At 40.6% G+C, this 23864-nt stretch overlaps 1 protein-coding gene across 4 annotated transcripts; it reads right to left on the bottom strand.

Moving 5' to 3' along the window:
• On the bottom strand, nt 1–22169 carry GABRA6 (gamma-aminobutyric acid type A receptor subunit alpha6). Of its 4 annotated transcripts, none has more exons than XM_051794127.1 (10): nt 21927–22169; nt 21688–21806; nt 20957–21024; nt 19508–19728; nt 19323–19405; nt 18602–18745; nt 18025–18177; nt 13987–14246; nt 5782–6042; nt 1–2440 (listed from the first exon to the last, which is right to left on the bottom strand). In XM_051794127.1, exons 1-10 carry the CDS (start codon nt 21977–21979, stop codon nt 2390–2392), a joined length of 1413 nt encoding a protein of 470 aa, XP_051650087.1. In that variant the 5' UTR covers nt 21980–22169; the 3' UTR covers nt 1–2389. The 4 variants fall into 4 exon arrangements, with proteins under 4 accessions (XP_051650087.1, XP_051650088.1, XP_051650089.1 ...); XM_051794128.1 differs by lacking the exon at nt 18025–18177 and adding an exon at nt 17792–17944; XM_051794129.1 differs by lacking the exon at nt 1–2440 and having other exon boundaries at nt 5770–6042.
• Between the last annotated feature and the right edge of the window lie 1695 nt (nt 22170–23864).

Here is a 23864-nt window from a genome sequence, read left to right as displayed (position 1 = left end):
TTTTTCTATTTATCTGCTCTTTTACAGTCGTGCTTGGTTGGTTGGTGTTTCACCATAACCAGGATTTTGAAGAACTGACATTAATTGTAAATAATTACATTTATTCAAAGATAGAACTTAACATTATTAACAGTATTGTTCACATCCCTGTCTCTAAAAGCATGGAACAGAAAAATATACATTCCCTTCCTCCCATTCAAACAGCTGTGGAGAACCAACCCTGGTCTGTCTTATCCACATGAGAAGCTCTTTTAAAAAAAAAAGATAAGTAGCCTTTGTGCTCCTATGTTGTTAAAAAACCAAGTGCTACCAGTACATTTTTAAGGTGCTGATACAGCTTCCTAATCAGGACATTACAACATTTTACACATTGAAATACTACACTCCAAGGAAATAGTGACTATTTAGTAACTCTCTGCATCTCCTGTAAAATTCATATTTAATTTTCTTTTAGGCAAAGAGCAGATACAAAATTTAGCTCCTTAGTGTCACTTGTTTTACTACAGCTTTTAAACATTTTCATTTTGTGCATAAACCAGTTTTAAAATACTCAGAAAACTTACAGAAATTAATGTACTCAAAACAAAAGTTAATCTGTGAAGCAAGAATGAGTATAGTTACCCAAAAATATTACTTCTGGGTCCATACAGCACAATTTGCTTTTTTTTCAAATAAGATGTATTTACAAATTATAAAATACTTCTCCAATATCCACAGGTTCATTTTTTTCTTAAAATAGTATATAAAGGCTGAAAATAGGAAAAATTGTCACAATTTTAGTTTCAAAGCAAAATGAAGAAAGACTTCAGCACACTTACAAATCCATCCAAGTGTGCCAGGAACAGCCAACTGAAAACGTGGCACATCTGTGCAAACAATGGTTATTGTTGACCTGAATCCCTAAATTGTCCACCTGAGCCCCTCAGTGCTGGAGAACAGGGTGGACAGAGTGATGGCCCCTGTTCAGTGCAGCTCCCACACTGGGAAAAGCTCCTGACTCCTCTGGAAACAGGAGGAGGAAAACAACTGGAGCTGGGACATCACACAGCTACCACTGGGACAGTGCCAATAACAGTCCATGCCTTACTGCACTTCATTGGTCATCCTGTAAATATTTTTTCACAGGGATTAAGATGCTTTTTTAGACAAAGCAAAAGACCCTGAATATCCTGAATCCATGTGTCATTTTATTATTTTATTTTACTAAAATTAATTTCAAAATAGAACAGAATCCTTAATTTTTATTTGGCTGCATCTAAAACTTCTTTGTGTGCTTCTGACTCCTACCAATGACCATTACACCTGCAATAAAACAGGTTTGGGATTGATTGGATTAGGCATATGTTTCCTGATCACATTTAAAGAGGGATTATGGAGATGAAGGGTGAACGAAGAAAATCTGTGGCTGTTTGTGTTGAGAATGACAAAATATTATTACCTTCAAACTCTGAATATGCTGACACTACTTTGGCTCTGGAAGACATTTCTAGGGAGCTTGCTACAGGCAATTCAGTAGAATCAGCTGCTAAATGCAGCTTGTTCCTTAACCAGCTATCCAGAGCTGCTTCCAGGCAGCTCCCTGGAGCTGGAGCCTTGCATGCAGCTTGATGGGGAGCTGCATCTTTCTGTCTATTCAGCTTTAGACCTTGAAAGCTCCCTGACATCTCAGTCCTGCATTTCCAGATCCTGCTGAGCAATTGCTTGTTCTCAGTCTGGTTGTGCTGCCATGGTCACTCCCAACAGGAACAGTCACCCCATGGCAGCTGAGCAGCTGAAGCACACAAAAAATACCTTATGTTTCCTTTTCTTCTTAGATCTCATTCTTTATAAATATGATCTCAAATTAAAGATTAAAATGAAATAAAAATAAATAATCATTAATCTTTTACATAAAAAGATTAAAACATTATGGAACTGCAGCTCCTTTTCATAGGATTTCTTTCCAACAGTATTTTGGGTCAATGTCAAGTGATGGAAATCAGTGCAACTCCCAACCATTTCAGAATCAGGCTCCTTTTAGCAATCCTTATTCTATATAAAAAAACCCAACCCAATAAATCCTTTTACTGATGCTTTATATCGATGTAAATGTTCAACTGTTTGCAACAGTTTTAGAACAAATGCACATTCTTTCCTTTGACAATCAAACAAAACAATTTAAGAAGAACTTCTGTAGTAGAATCACTGTAAGAAATCTTAAGAAAGTATCGTTAGAACCCCAAGACGTTTGCAGCTCTTGATTTGTCCAGAGTTTGCATCCAGGTGATGTCCAATATAAATATTCCCTGTTTGAAAATGGAGAGCACCTGTGGACTGACAGACAAATCTTTTGAAATCTCTTCAACCCTCTGAGACCTCGAGCGATTTCCTTGAAATCTGGAGTTGTTCCTCAGTTGGACTGAGGGTCATTTCGGAAATGCATTGCAGAAGGTTCAAAAAACTGCAAGACAAGTTTAGAGAGAAGGTTAATTATGGGTTGTTACCAACTGTTAACAAAAACTGGGCAAAGCAACAAACCCATGTGATTTCTGACTCGCAGCAGACTTAAAAGAGAACTGCATGACAGGGGAGAATCCTCTTAGAATCTGATGCTCGTTGCCTGGCTCATCAAAGCTCAGTTAAGTGTGTATGGAAATGGCTGTTTCCCTGAACTTTATTTTGCAAGTGTTTCAATTGAAACATGATATAACAACACATCCTGCCAGCTTTGTGGATAACAACATACCAGTCAAATACTGTTCCAGTTCTCGTTTCTTTCTGTTTTTTTTCTCCCCACTTGCCATCATCAGCATCTCATCTTCCTCAGCTGCTCACCTAACTCTCCTCCTGCCATCATACTGAGTTCTCTGTGTCCAAAGAATACCCAGGACTCAGCACATTTAGCCCAGTTAGTGAGTTTGTATCTTCCTGTGCTCCCAAACAAAAAGGTGACCTCTGCTTGTTTCTCTGTGGTTTATCATCAAAAGTTTAAGATCATCTCCCTCTTTAGTGTCATTCACTCCATCATTCCAAGTTTTATTACATGAAAAAGTGTAATATAATGTTACATGTAAAAATTAAGATAGATAGATTTAGAAATAAGATGTGTAAGATCATGTGAAAACATCATATGCATTGTGAATTACATGGCAGAGAAGTACTTGTAGTCTTCTCTTTAAAAGGGGACTCTTTGCATCCTAAATCAAGCAAATTTTAAAATAAACTAAGTGTGCAATTCACCTACAAAGGTCACCATCATAAATTAGTATTCAGCTGAAGGATTAAGCAAGATTTAAAACAAAAAAGCAAAGCCAAAATATACTGTATGACAAAATAAAAATCTAGAACAACTTCTTATTTCTCAGAAAGATTTGTTCTCCTTTCAACAACTTTTCATTTGGCTAATTTAGACAAATGTGTCTTGTTTGCTACTGTATAGCTGTTGGGTTTGGGAATCTCCACAATGACAGACTTTGGTGAATAATGTTCTGCTCTCCAAACTAAACTAATCAAAATCCTGGAAAGCTGCACTACAAGAACTGGTTATTTCAATGAATTTTTCCCCATTTTGTTTTAAACAAAAGCCACAGGAGCTCAGTGAAAAAAGCGAAGATATATAGATCTATATAGATATACAGATATATATTCAATTTACTTGAAATACCACACAAAATGTGCTTTTTAAATTGAATAAGCTGGATAATACTGTAACTATATTTAATCTATTGGGCTTGAGGGAGCCAGAAATTAAGTTGAACTGCCCTTGAACATGCCATGCTTTGCTCACCTAACTTTTGTATCTCCTCTGCTTGACTAGAAAGGCTTACTTATTTTTAGTATGTTTTTAAAGCAAAAAAAAAATCCTAGTTTTCCTTTTAAGTAACAACTGGTAAAGTGATACAACATATTGATTTAGAAACCTAGCAGTGTATATCACAATCATTATTAGTTACAAATGAGTACATAAACAGGAAAATATAATTTATGAAGAAGAGCCTGATCAACATTTTACATAATTGTTTACATTCTTCATAATTCCAAACACCCCAGCTGTCAATACTTCTCTCTTTTCTAAATGTTGCTGTTGGATTTCTGTCTTTCTATGATGCTACTACAGAACATAATTTCTGAGCTTCTGAGCATATTTGTGAGCTTGCAAAGTAGCATTTAAAAATATTTATAGTCAGCACTTTGTCATAGACTTTTCAAGTATTTTCAAAGGCTAGTTCTAATGTAACTATTAATATACAAGGTTTAGTGTAAATATTTCCTCACTACCAGGGGAAATGGCAACTGTGTTCCAAATATTTCTAGCTGCAAAGTGTGAAGGCTGAATGGAGTCCCTGGAGAGCACTGGGCCAGCTGAGGAGCCAACCCCTGCCCAGGAGCTGCACGGTGCTCATGAGCTGCTCGCTCCTGCCCTGCTCTGCCTCACGGCAGGACTTTGCACACGCAGTCGGGATTTTAGCAGCAGGGTCAGTAACTCTGGCACAAATGCTGAATTTATCACTGGCCGCGTTTGGAGTGGCCAGGAGTTGGCAGCTGTGGCCTCTCGAGAGAGACATCTGCAGGAAGGTTTGGCAGAGGCAGTGCCTGCCACCTTCCTGCCCTCCCGATTCCCCAAAGCTGCCAGGCAGCAGCTCCAGCTCTGAGACAGCATTTCCCACGGCACACTGGGGCAACAATCGGCCAAATCAGGGGCTGGGAGCCTCTGCCTCGGCAGAGCCAACGTGCCCCAGGCACCTGCTCAGCACTGTCCTGGGCCCCTTGACCTGCAGCACCTCTGGGCTGTCTCAGACATTGCCCTCAGCTTCCCCCTGGGCCAGGAGATGAAGGTCCAGCCCCACCAGCACTCACCCACAGCTCTCCGGCCCCTGTTTGGATTGATGTGGGGACTTTGTGCATTCAGTGCTATCTAAATACCCTCATTATCTCTCTAGCTGTCCTAAATAAAGCTAAATGTACCAATCATATTGACTGCAATGTACAGGGAGATCCAAAAACTCTATGGCAACGAGGCAAATGAATGTATTTTTTACCAAGGAAATGGGAAACCATTAACTGTGTTTAGGCAAAAAGGGAAAAATTAGAGATTTAAAGCGTTAAAGACTTAATGGCTAATCACTGACTGATTATTCTAGACATGCCCAATTTGCAGGGCACACATCTCTTCTGGACCTTATGGATATCTCTCTCTACCTGATTCAAACAAACTTAAGCAAAGAATTTAACAGCTTTATCTGCATAAAACAGTGCAGTTATATGAAAAAAATAGGGAAAATCAACATTAACATGTATAAAACCAGGGATTCTCGATTCACAAACTTTATACTGCAGTTATTAATCTTTCATACCATGCATAAGAAACTTTTTTGGGGAGACTTACTGTACTACCATACTGAGAAAACTTTAGGATATTAAAGTTCTTATCTCCTTCACTGCATTGCTTCAAAAGATAGTTCTACCATTCCTTACTGCACACAGGTAAAGAAATAGAAGAGTTAAGATGAATTTGTTTGCCAAGAATGACATCACAGATTGTCTTACACAGCGTGTTGTGCTCAGTGCCACGTGGCTGAGAGCTGAGGGTTTGCATTTGCCCTCCTCAAGCAGCCCCTGTGCTGTGCTGAGGGCCACAGCTGCTCCAGGGCTGCAGGCCAGGCTGCTCTGTCAGAGCAAACCTTCTGTGATTCCTCAGAAAGGAATCATTGCCTGGAGTCACAGGAGTACATGAACAGTTGAAATCATATTGGCCAAGTAAACATACATTATAAACAAGTATTCAGAAAATTAACTACTCACTTCCATGGTGTCTTTTGAAAGATAAACCACCCAGTACACCAGGTTGAATCCTGCAAATGCCACTGGAAAGAGGATCCTGGAATACTGGTCTATTTTACTGGCACCTCCAATAGCTGGTGGCTGTGGTGGGGCAGGTGGAGGCACAGACACTGCCTGACACTGGGATGCAGTATTTGATATTATGCTGGGTTCAGGAGACTGCTCTGCCTGAGATGTTACAGAGTTTACTCGCTTCTTCAGGTTAGAGTTGGAGTCAGAATGCTGTGGAAGAAAAGAAGAAAGAGGGGAGAGGAAAAAAAAGGGTTATTTTTGGATACAGAGTCTTAGGTTTTGTGATCATTAGGCTTCTTTCCATCTTTTTACTCAACTTTCTGATTTTATCATTGCTTCTCTGCTATAGTGCAACCTAAGGAAATCACAAAAATTCTGCAAATATACAGAGGTATGTTTGTGGCCTAAGGCTTTGCTGGGAAAACAGGACAGAATATGTGCTTTTCATATTTTTAATGTAGTAATACATGGAAGCTACAAGAGAGAAAAAGAAAAGATGGAGCTAAATGGAGAGGAAGGTAATGATGCATCTAAGTTCCAATATATTGGTATGACTGAAGTTTATGCAGATATGGGTGAAGTTTAAACAAGATAACACACATGGCTGGCTCAAGCAGAGTCTTCCCTGTGTGAACTCAGGGATAAGCTCAGTAAACACCCTCTGAATGAAGTCGAGCTGTCACACAAGAACTACAAAATTGCTGCACAAAAGGCAATGGAGTAACTGTACAGGTGCTGAAGACATGAATGTTAAATTGTCGTGTTGTTTTTTCTAGGATGAAATTTCCTTTTCAAATATATCTCATGATTCCCACAGCGTTTCCATGCATTTGACTGAAGACAAATGTACTTAACTGTAATGGGGCAATTTTTATTTTCATTTATGGTAAAATGAAACCAAATGACTCCCATATTTTGTGCAATATTCATAGCCAGGTTCAATTATTCTCAGAAAGCTGCAAGAAAACTCCTATGAAAATCCAGCCAGAACTCAGGAACATTTAGAGCTTACCTTTTAGTTACTAGGTTCACAAGTATATTCATTATGTACATCTGTTTTATTTGTGGCCAAGTTGCCAGTATTTTACTTTCACAAGAGTAGAAGTAATAGGTTTCTTCCTTGCAGAAATGGTTTAGGAACAGGGTCTGCCACAGGCTCCAAGCCTAATGGATATCAGTTGCCCACTTTCACAGAAGTGTCAAATAGGAGAAAAATTTCAAAAACCTTGCTCCCACTGCCATATCCCAGGACTGCCATTAGTGGATGTGTGGAAGCAGCCAAAAGATTCATCTGATGGTTGAGAAAATACAGATGAATGCCAAGAGTGTTGAGTTGGTTTTTATTGTTTCAATGAGGTGCTGTGGGGTTCTAACAGGTATTGTTTTGATGGGGTGCTGTGGGGTTCTAACAGGTATTGTTTTGATGGGGTGCTGTGGGGTTCTAACAGTTCTTGTTTTGATGGGGTGCTGTGGGGTTCTAACCCAGAGCGACAGAAATCGCTCAGGCTCTCAAACACAAAGCTAACATACAACAGTTTAGTTGAGCTTGAGCCTAAATCTTTGTTAATAAAGAACTGAAAAAAATCACTTCCTGGATTATTGATGAAAAATCACACAACATACAGATATTCTTGGGTTAGATAAGTAGCTTTTTTGGTCAGCAGAACTTGATGGCCAAATGACTGAAGCAGGTGAGGGAAGTCTTAGACAACGTAAATAACTGGCAATATAACAGCACAGACATCTATAGTAAAATGGAAGGGTAACATTTGAATGGTTTTAAGGTAGAAAAGTGCTGTTAGATATGCAATGTCCAAAGGCATTCTTTGGGAGTGATTTAATGACAAGCATTCACTTAAATGTACTCCACTGTCAGCATTTCTGGGATTTATCTTGCAGGATTTCGAAGCATGGGAACAGATTTTGGGCAATCAGATAAATGACTGAGTCACTAAAGGGAAAAGCAGCATTTTCTGAAATACATTGCCTACCCTTGTACTTGGGCCACGATTTCTAAATAACAGACTAACCTAATACACCTGGTGTCCCCTGGATGATTTAAAATATAGTTATAACAGGAATTATCCTTTCAGCAGTCAGTGTTACTGTCAGAGAATCAGAACAAGGGACGTTGCTACAACATGAGCTCTGCTCATGGATGAATGGACTGGTATCCAACTAAAATTAGGGAGAGATGATTTTAGTCTGAATAAAAAGAGAACAACATTTTATTTGAAAAAAAAAAAAGGTACTTTTTCTGTATTTCTCTCTCTTACCTATTGCCCTTCTTCTTCCCCTACAACCCATCACCACTTCCAACATTATATGGTTGTTGCCATGTTTGGAATGGTGTTTAACAGCATTCCTGCTCTGGGGCTGTGCCTATCTGGAACACAGAGGTTTGGGGTTGTATTTTCCAGTAACACAGCAAGAAACAGAGCGATTTAAATGGGGGATGATCTCCAGATGTGTCACAGGAACAGAAAGAGGGTTATCCATGTCCACTTGCACTAATCAGAACAATAATCCCTCTCTCACACAGACACACTGAGCTGTCTGGCTGCTCCCAGTCCAGTTGCTGCCCTGTCTGCCTGCCCTGCTTTGAGCTGAACTGGACAAGCTGGGAGGTATCTTGGCTTTCACTGTACTGGGGAATAACTTCATCTTTGTGGAGAATAAGTGGTTCCAAAAAATGTAAGTGTTAAGGTGAATTTTAGCCCTTCTAGTCCTACAATATTGTGGTATAAGGTGGGTCAAATTCTGCTCTGGGTCATTCAAGCATGAATCAGTGATGGAGTTAATAGTAAGTAGAACAGATGTAGCATATGGTCTGTGGATGATGTTCAGTACTGAGCATATTTAGAATGTGGAGGTAGTAAAATCTTTGTGATCATTTGAATAGGCACTTGAAAAAGTGTAATCCTGATTGGTATTTTATTTATATTTATTAAATCCCATTCTTATAGAAGGAGGGTTGCTATAAAAGGAGGATTATCTGAATGTGATTCCATCTCAAGAAAAACCCTAAGCAGTTCTTTACACTGTCTTTAACACTCTTGTGTTCCCATACAGCAACTCAGGGTCAAGTGTATTTTCTTGTGTACCACTATGAAGGATATGGAATTCTAAGTCCAAATTTCTCTCCCACATGTAATGAAGATGTTTCTCAGTATGGTAGCTGACTGTAGACCAGACTTGCTGCCCCAGAACCACAACTCATATATTTCATTGGAATTCACTACAGTTGAGTTCTGAACACCAGCTACAGTAATTTTTCTACTATATTTAGATTTAACTTCTCCTTTTGACAAAGATTACCCACAATAACATCATGAAACATTAACAGAGAAAATGGCAGTGAACAGCTTATTTTGCATAGTTCCCAGAGCCAATCCCTCAGAAAGTAAGGAGTGTGTTCCAGGAGGCTGAAGAGTGGCACAGTGTCATAATGAAATATTGGCTTTGCTGAAGTCACTGAACCCCAAGGCAGAGCAGTGCTTTGGCACTCCTGTGGAATGTTGGTCCCCTCAGGCAATTAAACTTGCCAGTGTCTCTGCCCACCCAGTGACACAGAACAGATTGCCAGGTCCTTGTTTAGTGTGACCCCAGAACACTGGGCTAGACAAAGCCTGGCATATCTGAGGTCTGTAAGGCACAGTCTGCCTTCTATTAAGCTTTTGCAGCCAAGCAATCCCATCCCCTGGAAAGCCCACAAAGCAGTCTCATCTTGTCCATAAAGATGCTGCTCCTCCACAACTCTCCTCAGTACCATTAGAACTTGCTTACTCTCAGAATATCTCAGGAGGCTTTCAGCAAATTTCTTGGCTTCCAGATTTCAAAAAATACAGCATATATAACGAGGAGTAAACAGAATTCTTTGTCTGTCTTCTCTGATTTTGATGTGGATGGTAACTGTGATTTATGAATGCACTTTGTTCTTATGTTTCTTTCCCTCAAGAGATTTCTATAATTCATATTTGTAGAATTCTCAGCTCTTCTCTGTTGCTTTGTACTGCAAATACATATTCTCACTATCAGTTTAGTTTATGATCTAACAGTATCTTAAATATGCAACTCAGATACTGGCTAACTTTAAACAAATTAATATATCTATGTCTTCACTTGTCTCTCTTTTACTCACTCACATCTCTTTTTCCTGGCAGCAATGCAGTAAAATATACTCTAAACATTTAGATAAAAATAATGGGTTATTTTCCTTTTCTTTATAATTTATTGGATTAAAAATATTGAACTTTGCTAATGTCAGAAAACATACACACAAAAAACCCAACCTAGAACCAAAACTCAATGCCTGTAAAGGGCAGAATGCTAAATTAAACACATAACATCCTTTGTCTCTGCTCATCAGTAGATACAGTTTGAGCAGTTTCAAACATTTGTATGACACACATGACAGCACATGCTAATGACTCAGATCCCAAAGAGGGAGATAACATGGATTAGCCCCTCCATCCAACAGTGGGATCTGTAAAAACTGCTCAGCTATTGAACAATCCACATGCAGCATCTTGCAGCAGGAAAGTCCATCACATTATGTAACATCATCTTTTGGCCATGCCTGAAGGTACCTCATTCTTTACAGTCCTGTGCAGTTTCAGCATCCATCTCCTGACAGACAATCATTATAACCCCTAATTTAGACATTCCTTTGCATATCCCATCTGTGGGATCTGATTCAAAAGATGTCTGTTGCAAACATCTATAAACAGTGTCCTGCACAATTAAAAGCTGACTATAGTTTAGAAGTCATTAACAGCCCTAGCTTTAGGCATCTCTTTAGGAAATTTAGGTTCCCTTTGCTAGAAATATTATGAGGAATAACATGCAGATTGGTTTTCATCATATTTTACCTTAGTAAAAGGGTTAAATTACTTAGGTTAAATAACTCACTTGGAGCATGGGAAAACCATGTTCAAATTCTTTCTTAACTTCAGGGCCTGAAATTCATCTTTCTCAAAATCTAGCCTAACCACCAGGTAAAGGTGATTAGGGGGAGAGGCTGTTACCTTATTATTTCAAAGCTATTTTACTTTGCATGGAAAATCTAGGGGTTTTCCATGCAAAGCAGAGGCAGAGAAAACATGACTTTTAAAAATCTCCCCTGTCCATTGGACTAAAATTGCTGCCCCGTAAAGCAGGTGCACATGAAGGACAGCAGAGACTGGAGCCATCGTCACCCTCTTTGCAGTGGCATGTGCTGTGGCAGAGTCTCTTCCTAACATTCATTTGTAGCATACTGGAAAAATCATATCACTGCTACAGAGCCCCTCTGCTGTCAAAATAAATTTTTCTGTGAAACAGATTTAAATGTTCAGAGTCACATTTGGCTCTTAAATCTACCAGTGTCTGTCCAAAACAATCCCTGTCTCTACCTTTACTTTGCAAAATTTCTGCAGCATAGAGAAACTGCTTCAAGTGTCTAAATGAGACACAATTACACAAACAGCACTAGGGACAGAATAACACAAACAGCACTAGAGAGGTTTCTTTGAGGTTTTTTCCATAATTTAACTTACTTAATTTTGTTCTCACTGCTTCCCTGGAAAAAAGTACTGGGATTAGACTTCAGTGTTGAACAAAAAAATGTTGAAATCAAGTTAATCTTTTCTTTTTCCTGTTTTGGAGTGTGATATCATCTACTTCTAAATCTTCCTTACTGCTCTGCACTGGCTTTGTCAATCAGACAAATATTTATCTCAGGCAGAACCAAATAATCAGCATCTACTTTTTTTGTTGGGATGACAAAAAGTCAATATAATTGAAAGTTGCTGTTTGTTTTTAACAGTCTACCTGATGATCTGATAATTGTGAAGGAGCAGGAAGGTCTCCCTAATTTGATGGAAAATGCCATGTTCTCAGTCAAGACTTTAATGCATGTAGCTGTTTCTAGGATGATCTCATACAGGGTGCTTGATAATCCAAAGAGAAGCTCTCTCCCTTAGTTATACTAGAACACTCATTAAACATATTCAGTATATTCTGATGTAATTAAGGAATTCTAAATCCTCTACACCAGTGACATATGGCTGCTCTGCAGTTGGCCAGGGTTCTCAAAGAAAATGAGAATCCTTTTCTGCCCAAGCCATGTTATTTTGAAGCACAGGGACAAGGCTGTGGGGAGAAGGAAGCTCTCCCAGAGGGATTTCCCTGCTCTGTGCTGTTTTCTGTTAAAACAAGAGGTCTTTCAGAAAATAACTGGGAATCAAGCTGTTACAGGGTGGTAATCTTTTGTCTTTTAAATGTAGTCTCTCACATGGAAAGGATGTCTTTTGATCCATGGGGTGTATTCCCTGACCACCTCACAAAACATTACTCCAAATGGTGCACTCCAGAAAGTGTCACCAATTCCCTTCTCCTGCAACTTCCAGTATTGGGATCTTCCTGCATAAAGGAAGCCATAGTGATGAAACAATAAGATTGATACAGAAAATTTACATTTGAAATGGGTTAAAAAGCTAACTGTCATTGTGGTTTTTATATATATAACACCTTTGGGTTTGACATGCTGAAACAAGCTTGGCCACCACCTGAATAAACACAGGGTTGTGTCAGGGGCCAGCTGACTCCTCAGCTTGTTGCCATTGGGTTTTGCAGTGGAACACCCCTAGGTTTGTGTTTCACACAGGCCTTGCCTGCAGCTGATGAGCAGAGCAAGCCAAAGCCTGGCTCAGTTAACTGAGGTCAACAGAGAGGCTTTCCTGGAGCCAGCCCAGGCCTGCTGGGCTGGGAGCACTTGGATGATCTCAGCCAGACCACTGTCCCTCCTCCAAACCAGCACAGGTCAGCCAGTGCACCAGAGCTGCTCCTGCTTCCATTAGTACAGGAGAGCAGGATTTGGGCTTCTGACATCTTTCTTTCCTGAGTGTACAGACTTTTTTACTACTGTGTGAAAAATTCTGTATATTCAAATAAAGCAATATTTTAAATAAAATTAACTAGACTGAAGGGGGAAGGAGGGTGCTTCATAGTATTTTGAAATATTTTTGATTAAAATATATAAAGATTTTCTTTTTTCCTTTTTGCACTTATATATTTAATGAAAATAAAATTAATTTCTTTCTTATGGCTTATAATGTCTTAATTTCTTTTCAATATTAATACCATTATAAGCAAAATACAACATGGCTTACAAGCATAATGCTTCCCAGTTGAAGTGAAGAGCATTTGTTCTAATGAGCACCAGCAGCAAGATGCTGTGGAGCTTTGGTTTTGCTATTATATGGAACATATCAATTATGAGTTTAATGGTCTGAATGTACCTAAATGTACTTTAACTGCTGTTTATAAGAAAATGTGGAAACATGACTATATGGTAAGGTGGTGTCCTGATACAGGCACCTCTTAGATTGACTTCTTTATTCATTATAGACTCAGAGGTTTTGCAAAAGGTCATTCCAATTCTGTTATTCCTCTAAAAATGGAAATTGTTGTGGTAGTAAAACTGATTTTGAAACAGGAGGGCTATAGTGATAAATATATTAACATATGTTGAGAAGCAGCATTCATTACTTAGCCTGAGATGTAAGGAATAATATTTACAGGCAATTCTGACATACTTTTTTTTGATACTAGAAAGACTTCCTGTCTTTCGCATGTTCTAAAATCTATCCTTAATTTATGCTTTTTTTCCCCAAGCTTCCACCAACACAGATTTTTAGAGAAGTAACAGATGCCAAGTTTATGTAAAAGCTAATTACCCATCTTCCAGATGACCCACTTATGGTATGTACTGTGTCTGACAGTGATCCCATAATCATCTGGCCAAGGCACATGCTCCTTCCATTGTACACTCTCCTACAAATTCTGCAGACTTTCTGAGAACCACACTTGCCTGACCACACACACTGCCTACAGCATTGCTCAAGAGAAGTATTATGGATAACAGTCTAATGACTTTCCTTAAGTATCTTACCAAATAAACATCTCTAGTAAATCATATCGCAGATTTAAATAAACAGTATGAATAACTTAAGACTTTTCATTTTCTTGAATAAGCACAGGGTCTGTGATAATCAGACACGATCTGGTTACATAATCTGTTTCAGGTTAAGATCACTTTAATATTGTTTTGCATTCACTACTTCAGCTGCCTCTTCCTATATGATGCTTATTATCAGAAAAGCAAGCAATTACCGAGACAATCTCGTCCTCTGCCGGTACAGTCGCTGCCGATAGTGCTGCTGCCAGTGCTGCTGCCCTGGCTGCCTTCCTCAGTGCTCTCTGAGCCTGAAGGTTGGTAAAGTAGTTGACAGCTGCAAACTCAATAAGTGCAGAGAAAACAAAGGCAAAACACACGGCTATGAACCAATCCATGGCGGTGGCATAGGACACCTTGGGCAAAGAATGGCGTGCGCTGATGCTGAGAGTGGTCATTGTTAGAACCGTAGTGATTCCTTGAAAACAACAGAAAGAAAATGGGGGCATTAGAACTTTGCTTCAGCCCTGCTACTCCTAAATTCATATATATGCAAAAAAAACCCCAATACCTTTTTTGTTTTAGCTGTCATCCTACGTACTAACGAACTAACAAGTATTAGTATTTTGTATTCCTAAATAACTCATCCATACTGGCTTCAGCATCTGAAAGCTCTGGACAAACTTCCTTAATACATCAAGCAGACTGAAAGTTAAGATAATGACATTCTACACTGTGCAGCTTCTTTGAACTGTGATAAACGTGGTTATAACAAAATTCAGGCTCAAAATAGGGAGGATGCTGTCCTTGAGGGGTGGGTAAGTGAATGTTTCACAGAAATGCAGATTCGCACACTGCCATTCCCCAGCAGCGATCCTCTCTTCTCCTGTTGTTGTACAAGACACATCATGGCTTACAGAACCCTCATTGACTCAATCAAATTCTGCATTAAAAACAGTTGGAGCCTCTGATCCAAATATTTCAAGTAATAGGAGTTTGGTCCCCTGAGCTGTTGGCTTTAATCATTGGATATGTTTTTTAAGATTCACTAACAGTATCAGGATTTGAAATCCCTGTTGTTACAGATATGGAAGGACAGAAAAGCTACTTCTCTAGAGCTGCTTATCTATTTTCACACAACAAATCTGGTCATGTAGCTCATGGGCCCCATGGAGTTCTTCACAGGAATTCATGAATTTATTCCTTCTGCTTTGGAGTGTACAGCATTAATAATGTAGGAAATATACTTACTTCCCACTGCTGCCTGATACAGGAAAAAATGCAAGAACAAACTCATTCATTAACATACAAGCCTCTGTGACTCATATTTACTCATAATTATGCCTGCTAGGATGTGAAAACGGTGGGTATTTAAAGACTGTAAGGTGGAGAATATCCCCTTCTGCTCTTTTCTGCAGTTGGGAAAGGGTAGGTGGGAAAGTAAAAGATGTTACAATGTCATGTTGTGCTGATGAATCAATATGCTATGGATGATGCTCAGTGGAAGGGATGCAGTGTCATAGCATATTGCAGCATCCCTACTTACTATTTTCAGAGTTTTTCTGCAACTCTTTCACATGATCCAGCTTGTCAGCTGTCTGAGGTGAGCTATGTCCTAATGCCATTACTTAATATGTTTTAATGAAACACAAAGAGGAGATATAAAAACAAGTAGGATTTCTACTTCTCCCAAATCTGCCAGACTCATTCTATAATATCAATACAGGCGTGTTGAGCTGTATTTCAATTTCAGAAGTCCAGAGGGAACTTTTCAATATGATGTGTGATTAGATTAGAATCTGTCCATGTGCTAGTTAGCAATAAAATTTATATACTCTGTGTCTGAATAAAAACTTACTGCAGCAGGAATTTAACTTAGGAATAGGTCTCCTATTCTATTACAGATCTAGATAAGAATTCGCTCGCTGTGGACTGAATATTGATGACAGGCTCTGCACTGTGGAAAACTACTTTATCAAACTGAATACCGAATTACTGTTGGTAAACTCTGCAGCTGATGATTGTTTACCCTTGTCTTCACACTCCGAACACTTCTTGGTAAGTTTTGAAGAATCTGTTACATAATGCAAACACTGAAACCTGATAACTGCCATCCATTTTAGAGGTAAATAGAGTCACTAAATTATTTTGTTCTGAGAAACTGGTTTGGGCACATCACCGGTATTCTACTATTTTCTCTTCTCTCAGTTTTGGAACTTACAAGTAAAAATGAAAATTTGTAATTCAACTGTTTGCAATATGATGCATTTTAAACCTTCTCTATTTTAAACTTTTCCTTTTTTCCCCCAAAAAGACTGAAAGTCTTTTTTGTCAAAAGGAATTTGCCCTCTTTTCCTTAGATGAATGTATTCAGAATCCATGGGATTCTGAATGAGTAAGGACTATAAATTCACAGTGTGCCTGGGAGAACTGCAAATGGAATAAGGATTCAACTATTCTTTTAAAATGCCAACATGACTATTTTCCACAATACTGAGAAAGTATCTATTTTACTATTTTCATAAAATATTTTCTAAGTCCATATTTACTTATTTACTCTTCAGTATGAAATGTAAAAACTGTTATTCCAGGGTTTGGAGTCTTTATGGAATAATTACCAAATCAGCTACAGACTTATTTGCACATTAGTTCAAGCATATAGAACTGACTTCCACTGCCCAGCACCTGGCAAATATATTTTACTCAAAATGTAGAGAATGCAACTGTAGAGTCCAGAGATGCACAACAAAGCCAACACAAAGCCAAATCAGGTAGCACCATGTTCAGTGCATAAACCTCCTACATATGTATTTTATGCTTCAGTTGCAATAAACATCCTTGAAAATCTACTGCCCGATATTCTGTCATTGTAAGCACTTAAAAAAATCCCCAATTGGCAGAAAATAATACTTGTAAGTGCCTAATGATGCCAAACTGCATCCCAATGCCCAACGGGAATTTCAAGAACAAAAGTGTTGATCTTCCTTCAGAGGCACCTGAAGAAGTTGTGTTCACTTAGCTTTCCAAACAGTTTGCAATGCTTTTATGAATATCATTTCATGCAGGTAGGAAATACCAATTGACTGAAATCAATTTATACAAATCCTGTAACCTGCTAAGTACAATTATAGGCTCATTATGAATTATGAGACTTGCATCATTTATGCTTAGAGAACTTATTGATGCTTTTTGTCACTGAAGACAAGTCTCACAAAGAGACTTTTTGCATAGAAATACTGGGTTAATAGAAAATAGGGTTGCAAAATATGTACATGTGGGTAGTGGATTCATGAAGTTTCTGACAAGTTTTATTATTTTTGCTTAGTATTTTTATTTTTGTTTTTAGAGAAATAACAGCTGTGAGTGAAAGTCTGCCCCTTATCAACAAATGTAGTTTCAGAGCAGCTCAGTATTGAAGGGGGGGAGGCTGTCAAATTTAATAGCAGACCCCACACTAAAAATTAAGGAGACTCCCAGCTTTAATTCAAAGTACTGGAAAGACTCGAGCTCTGCCATGGACACTTTACAAGTTGGTGCCACTGAACTGTGTCCATGGAAAGCCCTTCCAGCTGTTCAGATACCTGAGCAGCCAAGGGCAGGGAGCACTCCAGAATGACTGCTCCAGGAGGTACCTTATGGCAGAGAGAATCATTCCATTCCATGGGATTTTTACTTTTTCTTTAAAGTTTTAACACATACTGGTTTCACAAAATGACAGATCCAGAGGACAAAAATTCCTCTTTAAAAAATGGAGAGGTTGACGTTTACTCTGAAATTGTCCCTTCCTGCATAAAAAAATATATTGAAAAGTATCACAAACAAGTCTGGCTGATCAAACATTTTGACTAAAGAATTTTGACCCTCATGGACAGATTGAATATTATTTAGTTTAATTTTAGTATTTACTTTTGTTCACTGAAACCTCCCAGCTGCGTTTCCCAATCCTCACTGGATTACAGTATCTGATACAAAGGATTCAATACAGTGAATGAAATGAATGATAAAGGAACAAAACACAAATACCAGCCACGGTTCTTGCTGGAACAGATTCTTTGTTGATCCAAAACACAACTTGAGACAGGACTACAGTCATGATGCATGGAATGTATGTCTGAATGAGATAGTAGCCTATTTTCCTTTGAAGATGGAAATAGAGCAGCTGAAGGGAATATTCGCCTAAAACAAACAAGCAATGAAAGGAATGAATGAATGATACATGTGATGCTGAGCTGTTCAAAGACCTCAGTGCAGCATACCAAAAACTGTTCTGGCTGGAACAGACTCCTTGTTAATCCAGAAAGACACCTGAGAAAGAATGACTGTCATAATGCATGGAGTGTAAATCTGTATCATGAAGTAGCCCATCTTCCTTTGCAAGTGGAAATAAACTGTCATGATTACATATTCACCTGTTAAGAGACAAATATGTCAGCATTATTTTGGCAACATATGAGTAAACATTATTGGCTTAAACCCAACGTAATATGTTCTGAGGAAATCACTTACAGGCCTCCTAGTGGATAATAAAAATAAGCTGCTTAAAAAAAGGTAAAGTGACCTTATGGAAACAAAGGAGAATAATATTCATTTTTTTTTTCACTGGGGCAGGGAGGCAGGTGGAATTCTTCCAAATCTCATGAAAAGTTCTATGTTTAAAGAGGCCGTATTGAAAAGCTATCTTTTAAGAGACAATGGTTAGTCTATCCAAAGACTTTAGTTTTTAGAATAACAAAAGATAGTTAAACTAATTTGGTTCAATATGAGAAAAACCCTGTAATTTATTTTCAAGATGTGTTTTATAATGTCAGTAGTTCCCACATGGCTCCATCTTACCTGTGTTAGATTTAATTGTTTCACTAGATACAGTTTGTCCTATGAGGTCATACTGGAGAAGACTGGAAGACTCCTGTGGTACTTCTACAGAATGCAGGGGTCCTTTTTTCCAAGTATAAATTATTTCACTTTTTGGATAAGCATCTGAGTTACAGAGGGAAAAATTACCATTACTAATTATATATTTTCTAAGCAATTGAAAAAATAAGTAGAATAATCCCTTTTGTGGCCCAAATGACTGTAAAAAACATGGATGCTGCTCCTACCATTATTAATGACAAAATGAAAACCCCTCAACAATAAGAGAATGGCTGAGGTGGACCTGATATGCACTAGCTTTGATTTCTTAATTTGCTGTAAAACACATACACTGAGTACCACAGCTCAACTAAATATTTTCAGAATTGATTAACACAGATCTACTACATATTTTCAAAACTGTAAGTAATATAGTTCCTTCTTGAGGGACCAACTTTGACTACTAGATGTATAAAATAATCAACAATAAAATATGCTTCAACAGTCACCCTTCGGTGAATAAGGCCATGTCCTTATGAATGGTCTGATTCTCAGAGGAAAAAGTAGAATTCCAGTATAAAAATATAATACAAAATTTCAGCTATGTCATTAAGTAATGTCTTAGGATCTTACTTCTGATCTTCTCACATACATGTAGACCAGTGTGTTACTATAATGAACTGAGAGGTGCAGACAAACTTACAGCTCCCAAACTTCAGTGGACAAGCATGTCCATCCATAGGGAAGTTCACCAACCGCATGGGACAATCAGCATTAATGGTTAGTCTGGAACACATCAGAGTAGGTGACAATGAAAAAATGGTATGCAGGAACTGCTGATAGAATCAAACATAAAGGTCAACCAAAATCAGAAAAATAGGCTCTCACCTCATTGTGTAAAGAATAGTTCCATTCTGCATAATTCTAAAAAGTTTGTTAGGAGTTGTCATATTATGAGCAATTGATTTTTTTCCATTTCTAAAAAATGTGTCTGGTGTCCAAATTTTACTGACCATTAAATTGTTCAATCTCAAAATTTCAGTTGGCCCACTAAACTTCAACCTCTCATCAGTCCATGTCTGCCGAAAGAAGACATCCATTGTGTATTCCTGTGGAGAATAAAGAGGTGGTTGACTCCTGTGTGGGGGTCAGCAGCCCTGAGTGCCTGTATGAACAGGAACTCCACAACACAACCTAACACACATGCCAATGGCACTTCATTTACTGCTTAAACGCCCAATCCTATTACCATTAAGTAGTTACTAAAAAAAAGTCGTCCATGAAAACATATCCTATTTTCTTATTATTTGAAGAATAGGTAGAAGTGAATCAGTGAGCAGGTAATTTGATATGAGTAAGGAAAAAGACCTCATTGTCCTCTCAGAGATAATGATTTAATTTAAAGTGACTGAGGTCTAAGGAAATACAAATGTCTAATTTGGTATCCTTTCAAAGTACAAACCCAAACTATCAACGTTTAATTGCCAGAAACAAAAAGACTTGCTCAGTCAATCTTCTGCAGTTTCCTTTGGATATTCACAAAGAAAAGACTCATCTGACCGAATCACTTCACAGTAGGATTATGGTGTCAAGTTAATATTAGTCTGTTATTTTTTTTAAGAATTCTTAGTAATATTTTCACAAGCCTTCAGAAAGGAGCTTCCTGCAGAAGTTGCTTAGGAAATGGAGCTAAACCTTTGCTGGGGTTAAGTTTTGTGAGAATGCAAGGTTGTGCCTTCTCTTGGATTGACCGATGAAGAGCTTCAGGAAAACTTTTGGTTGTGCTCGGAGCCCACAGCTCCGTGCCTGCAAACCGGACTGCTGTTGGAGGGGGTATACAAGGGCAAAACACCAACTCAAGTCCAGAATGAGAACAGCAATGCCATCCTCACTCCCAGGACACTTTCCTGGGCTGCTGCTGGAATGACAGAGTTCACCCAAGTCTGCAGCTCCCTGAATTTGGGGGCACCCAGCATGGCAAGGGGCAGCTGTCTCCGAAGTGGCACCACTCCCCTGCAGCTGCTCGTAAGGTCGTCTCCTTCCAGGCAGCATTCCTGCAAAACTGTACCGGGCCACAGGTGCTCACAATCTTAGCGGGGTTAACGAGGCGTCTTTAACCCCTGGCCGGTGCCCTCACCCGAGGCTGTGCCCCCCGTGCCCAGCCCAGGCTGTGGCTGCCGGGAAATAGCTGGATGCGGCTCCAGCCAAACTGCTCTGCTGGGCCCTAGAGATTGTCAAGGAGATTAAGCCTCGTAATCTGCTTTAATGACGGTCAACTCAGATGCCACCCTAATGAATCCCGAGAAAAGAGAGCAGGGGCGGCGAGGGGGCCCTTACCATCTCCACGTCGGACACGGGCCCGAAGCTGGTCACGTAGATGTCCGTTTTCACTTCGGTCACGGCGCCTGTGGGACACAGAGCAGGGCTGGGACACGGAGCGGGGCTGGGACACGGAGCAGGGCTGGGACACAGAGCAGGGCTGGGACACGGAGCGGGGCCGGGACACGGAGCGGGGCCCGGACACAGAGCAGGGCTGGGACACAGAGCAGGGCTGGGACACGGAGCGGGGCTGGGACACGGAGCGGGGCCCGGACACGGAGCAGGGCTGGGACACAGAGCAGGGCTGGGACACAGAGCAGGGCTGGGACACGGAGCGGGGCCCGGACACGGAGCAGGGCTGGGACACGGAGCGGGGCCGGGACACGGAGCGGGGCTGGGACACAGAACAGGGCTGGGACACGGAGCAGGGCCGGGACACGGAGCAGGGCTGGGACACGGAGCAGGGCTGGGACACGGAGCAGGGCCGGGACACGGAGCAGGGCTGGGACACGGAGCGGGGCCCGGACACGGAGCAGGGCTGGGGGCGAAGGGTGCGGGTCCGGCGGGGCCCCCTTGGTGCGAGGGCAGCACCGGAGCCGCCCCGCGAGAGCCGGGGCCGGGCACGGGCCCTTCGCCGCCCGCTCTGTGGGTTCCAGCGCGCCCCCCCCCCCGACCCCTCCTGAGGGCCCCAGAGCTCCCGCCCGCCCTTCCCCGCAGCCGCCCCCCAGGGCACGGCAGCGCCCCGCTACCTCCGAATCCCGGCCGGAGCCTGTTGTCGTAGCCGTCCAACAACTTGTCGAGGATCCGGGTGATGTTTTCCGAGTACAGGTCCGCCCCGTCGCCCTGGTCCCCCAGCGCCTTCCCCAGGCTGCGGGGAGAGGTGAGTCCCGCATCACCGTCCCGCTGTGGGGCCCCGGGGCAGGGCAGGGGGCTCGGCCCGTCCCGCTCCCCGCGGCCGGAGGGAGCCGTCGGGGCCGGTGTCACTCACCTGACGGCGACACAAGCGCAGGCGATGAGCAGAGCCACGCCATGCCATGCCATCCCGCAGGGCTGTGCGGGGCCGCCCCGGTGCCCCCGACCCGTCAGCTGGAGCTCATGGTCCCTGCGGGAGCGGGCGGGCTGCGGCTCAGCCCCGGGCCGGGCCCGGCTGTGTGCGGGCTGGGCTGTCCGTGCGTGTCCCGCCGGGCGGGCTCCGCTCGCTGCTCCGGGGCGGGAATTAGGGTTTGGAGGGACGGTGCGCGGTCGGAGAGCAGTGACAATAATCGAATAAGGCATTAGGGGAGATTAAAAGGAAGAAATCCACTGCTAGTTTTGGCATGGAATTAGCAGGGACCCGTTAGGAAATCTGGAAAAGCGCTGGCATCTTGCTGATAGAGATTATGTTAGAAATGGCCTCAGCTTTTATTATGTTTATGGTTCACAGGGAGATTATTATGCAGCTTCTGCATCATTAAAACTTGGGGGGGGGGGGAGGGCCTACAATATACTGGGTTTTTTAACCTTTCTCAACACTTTTCCTCTTCATCAGTTCTTCAGAACTATACAGAGGTCTTGAGTATCTAAACATTAATCTTTGAAGATTGAACAGTAAAAGTTGGTCCTGGTTCAGGTTTCTGCATTGTTTTTAGATTTTTTTTTTTTAATACTAAGCTGTTTTGAAGGGTTATAGACGCAGATTTCACTCAGACTTTAAACCAAGGCATTACTAGGACTTTTGTTGGAACTGGAGCTCCTTACTTTTAAACCACTGGGATTATATATCATTACTAATTTTGTCCTGATAAGTAGTGACTGGATCATTACTGTCCCCTCCTTCAGTAAGTGTGTTAACATAGTCAGCCCTAAAGGAAAATAAGTTCAGTCAGCTCCAGCTTTTTCTGGGGCCTTATTACTTCTCACAGAGCCAGTGACTGACGTAGCACCTGGGTCATCTAGATACACTCTAAACAAATTGGGTCAGTTTTCTTTCCTCATGGTAATACAGATGAACAAATAAACACACCAAAAAAAATTAACTGTTTTCATAAAATTTTGTTGCATAAACCACATTTGCATTAGCGGCTTCTAAGCAAATATATTTAATTTGCAGAAAATGGAATGCAAGGATTTGCATGAAACTGAGAGAACAGTAATACTAGATTAAGAGCAACACTAGGGTTTGGTGCTCAGGTTTTGTGTTTAAGAGAGACTGTGATGCTACAAAAGCAAGAGAATACAAGAATGTAATCAAAAGTACAAGATACCCTCTGTGATTGAGTCCCTTTCCCTGTTGTCATGGGCAGTAGTGTCATATAATCCACTTATGGTTGGCTGCACACACCAGAGCTCTGGCTCTGCCTTTGGACGTTGAGAGCCTGAATTCCTGAGAAGCCCTGGAAATGCTGTGTGAATGCACCACAGGTCTCTGTGAATCCATCATGGGCTAGTGTAGCTCAGGCTTTTTGCTGCTTCTCAGAACCATTTATCTGCATTCATTTATTCACAGACAATACTACTGCATCTGTGAAAAATCAAAGGCTTGTATGAAATACTAGGTGGAACGGGGAAAAGAAGAAAAGGGAATTCAACAAATCAGAACCTTCTGAGGGTTATGTTGCTGCTCTGGTACTGATTAAAATCTACCAGTTTGAAACTTTAACCCAATTTTCAAATATGTTTGATCTTACTGACATGTTTGAGTCTTTTCTGTGCATCACTCTTCTCAGAATATTAAAACTGTACTTACTGTGTAAACACCAGTAAGACCCATTGTTGTAAATATGCTTCCATTATTGTTAAATATGTCAATGCATTTCAAAGTTTAGGGATTTTTTTCCCACTGGATCACTAATTATTGAGTTCTGTGTTCTGTGTCTTACTTTATATGCCCTCCTGGAATAATGTCCTTTTCCTTTTTGAATGAAAGGAAAAAGAAATCTTGGCAAAA

Source organism: Manacus candei, unplaced genomic scaffold (genome assembly GCF_025592945.1).
Source record: "Manacus candei isolate 608988 ecotype Guabito, Panama unplaced genomic scaffold, ASM2559294v1 h1tg000037l, whole genome shotgun sequence".
In the NCBI taxonomy this organism is placed as follows: domain Eukaryota; kingdom Metazoa; phylum Chordata; class Aves; order Passeriformes; family Pipridae; genus Manacus; species Manacus candei.
The sequence above is the reverse complement of the archived record's forward strand: the minus strand, read 5'-3'. Positions and strand labels throughout refer to the sequence as shown.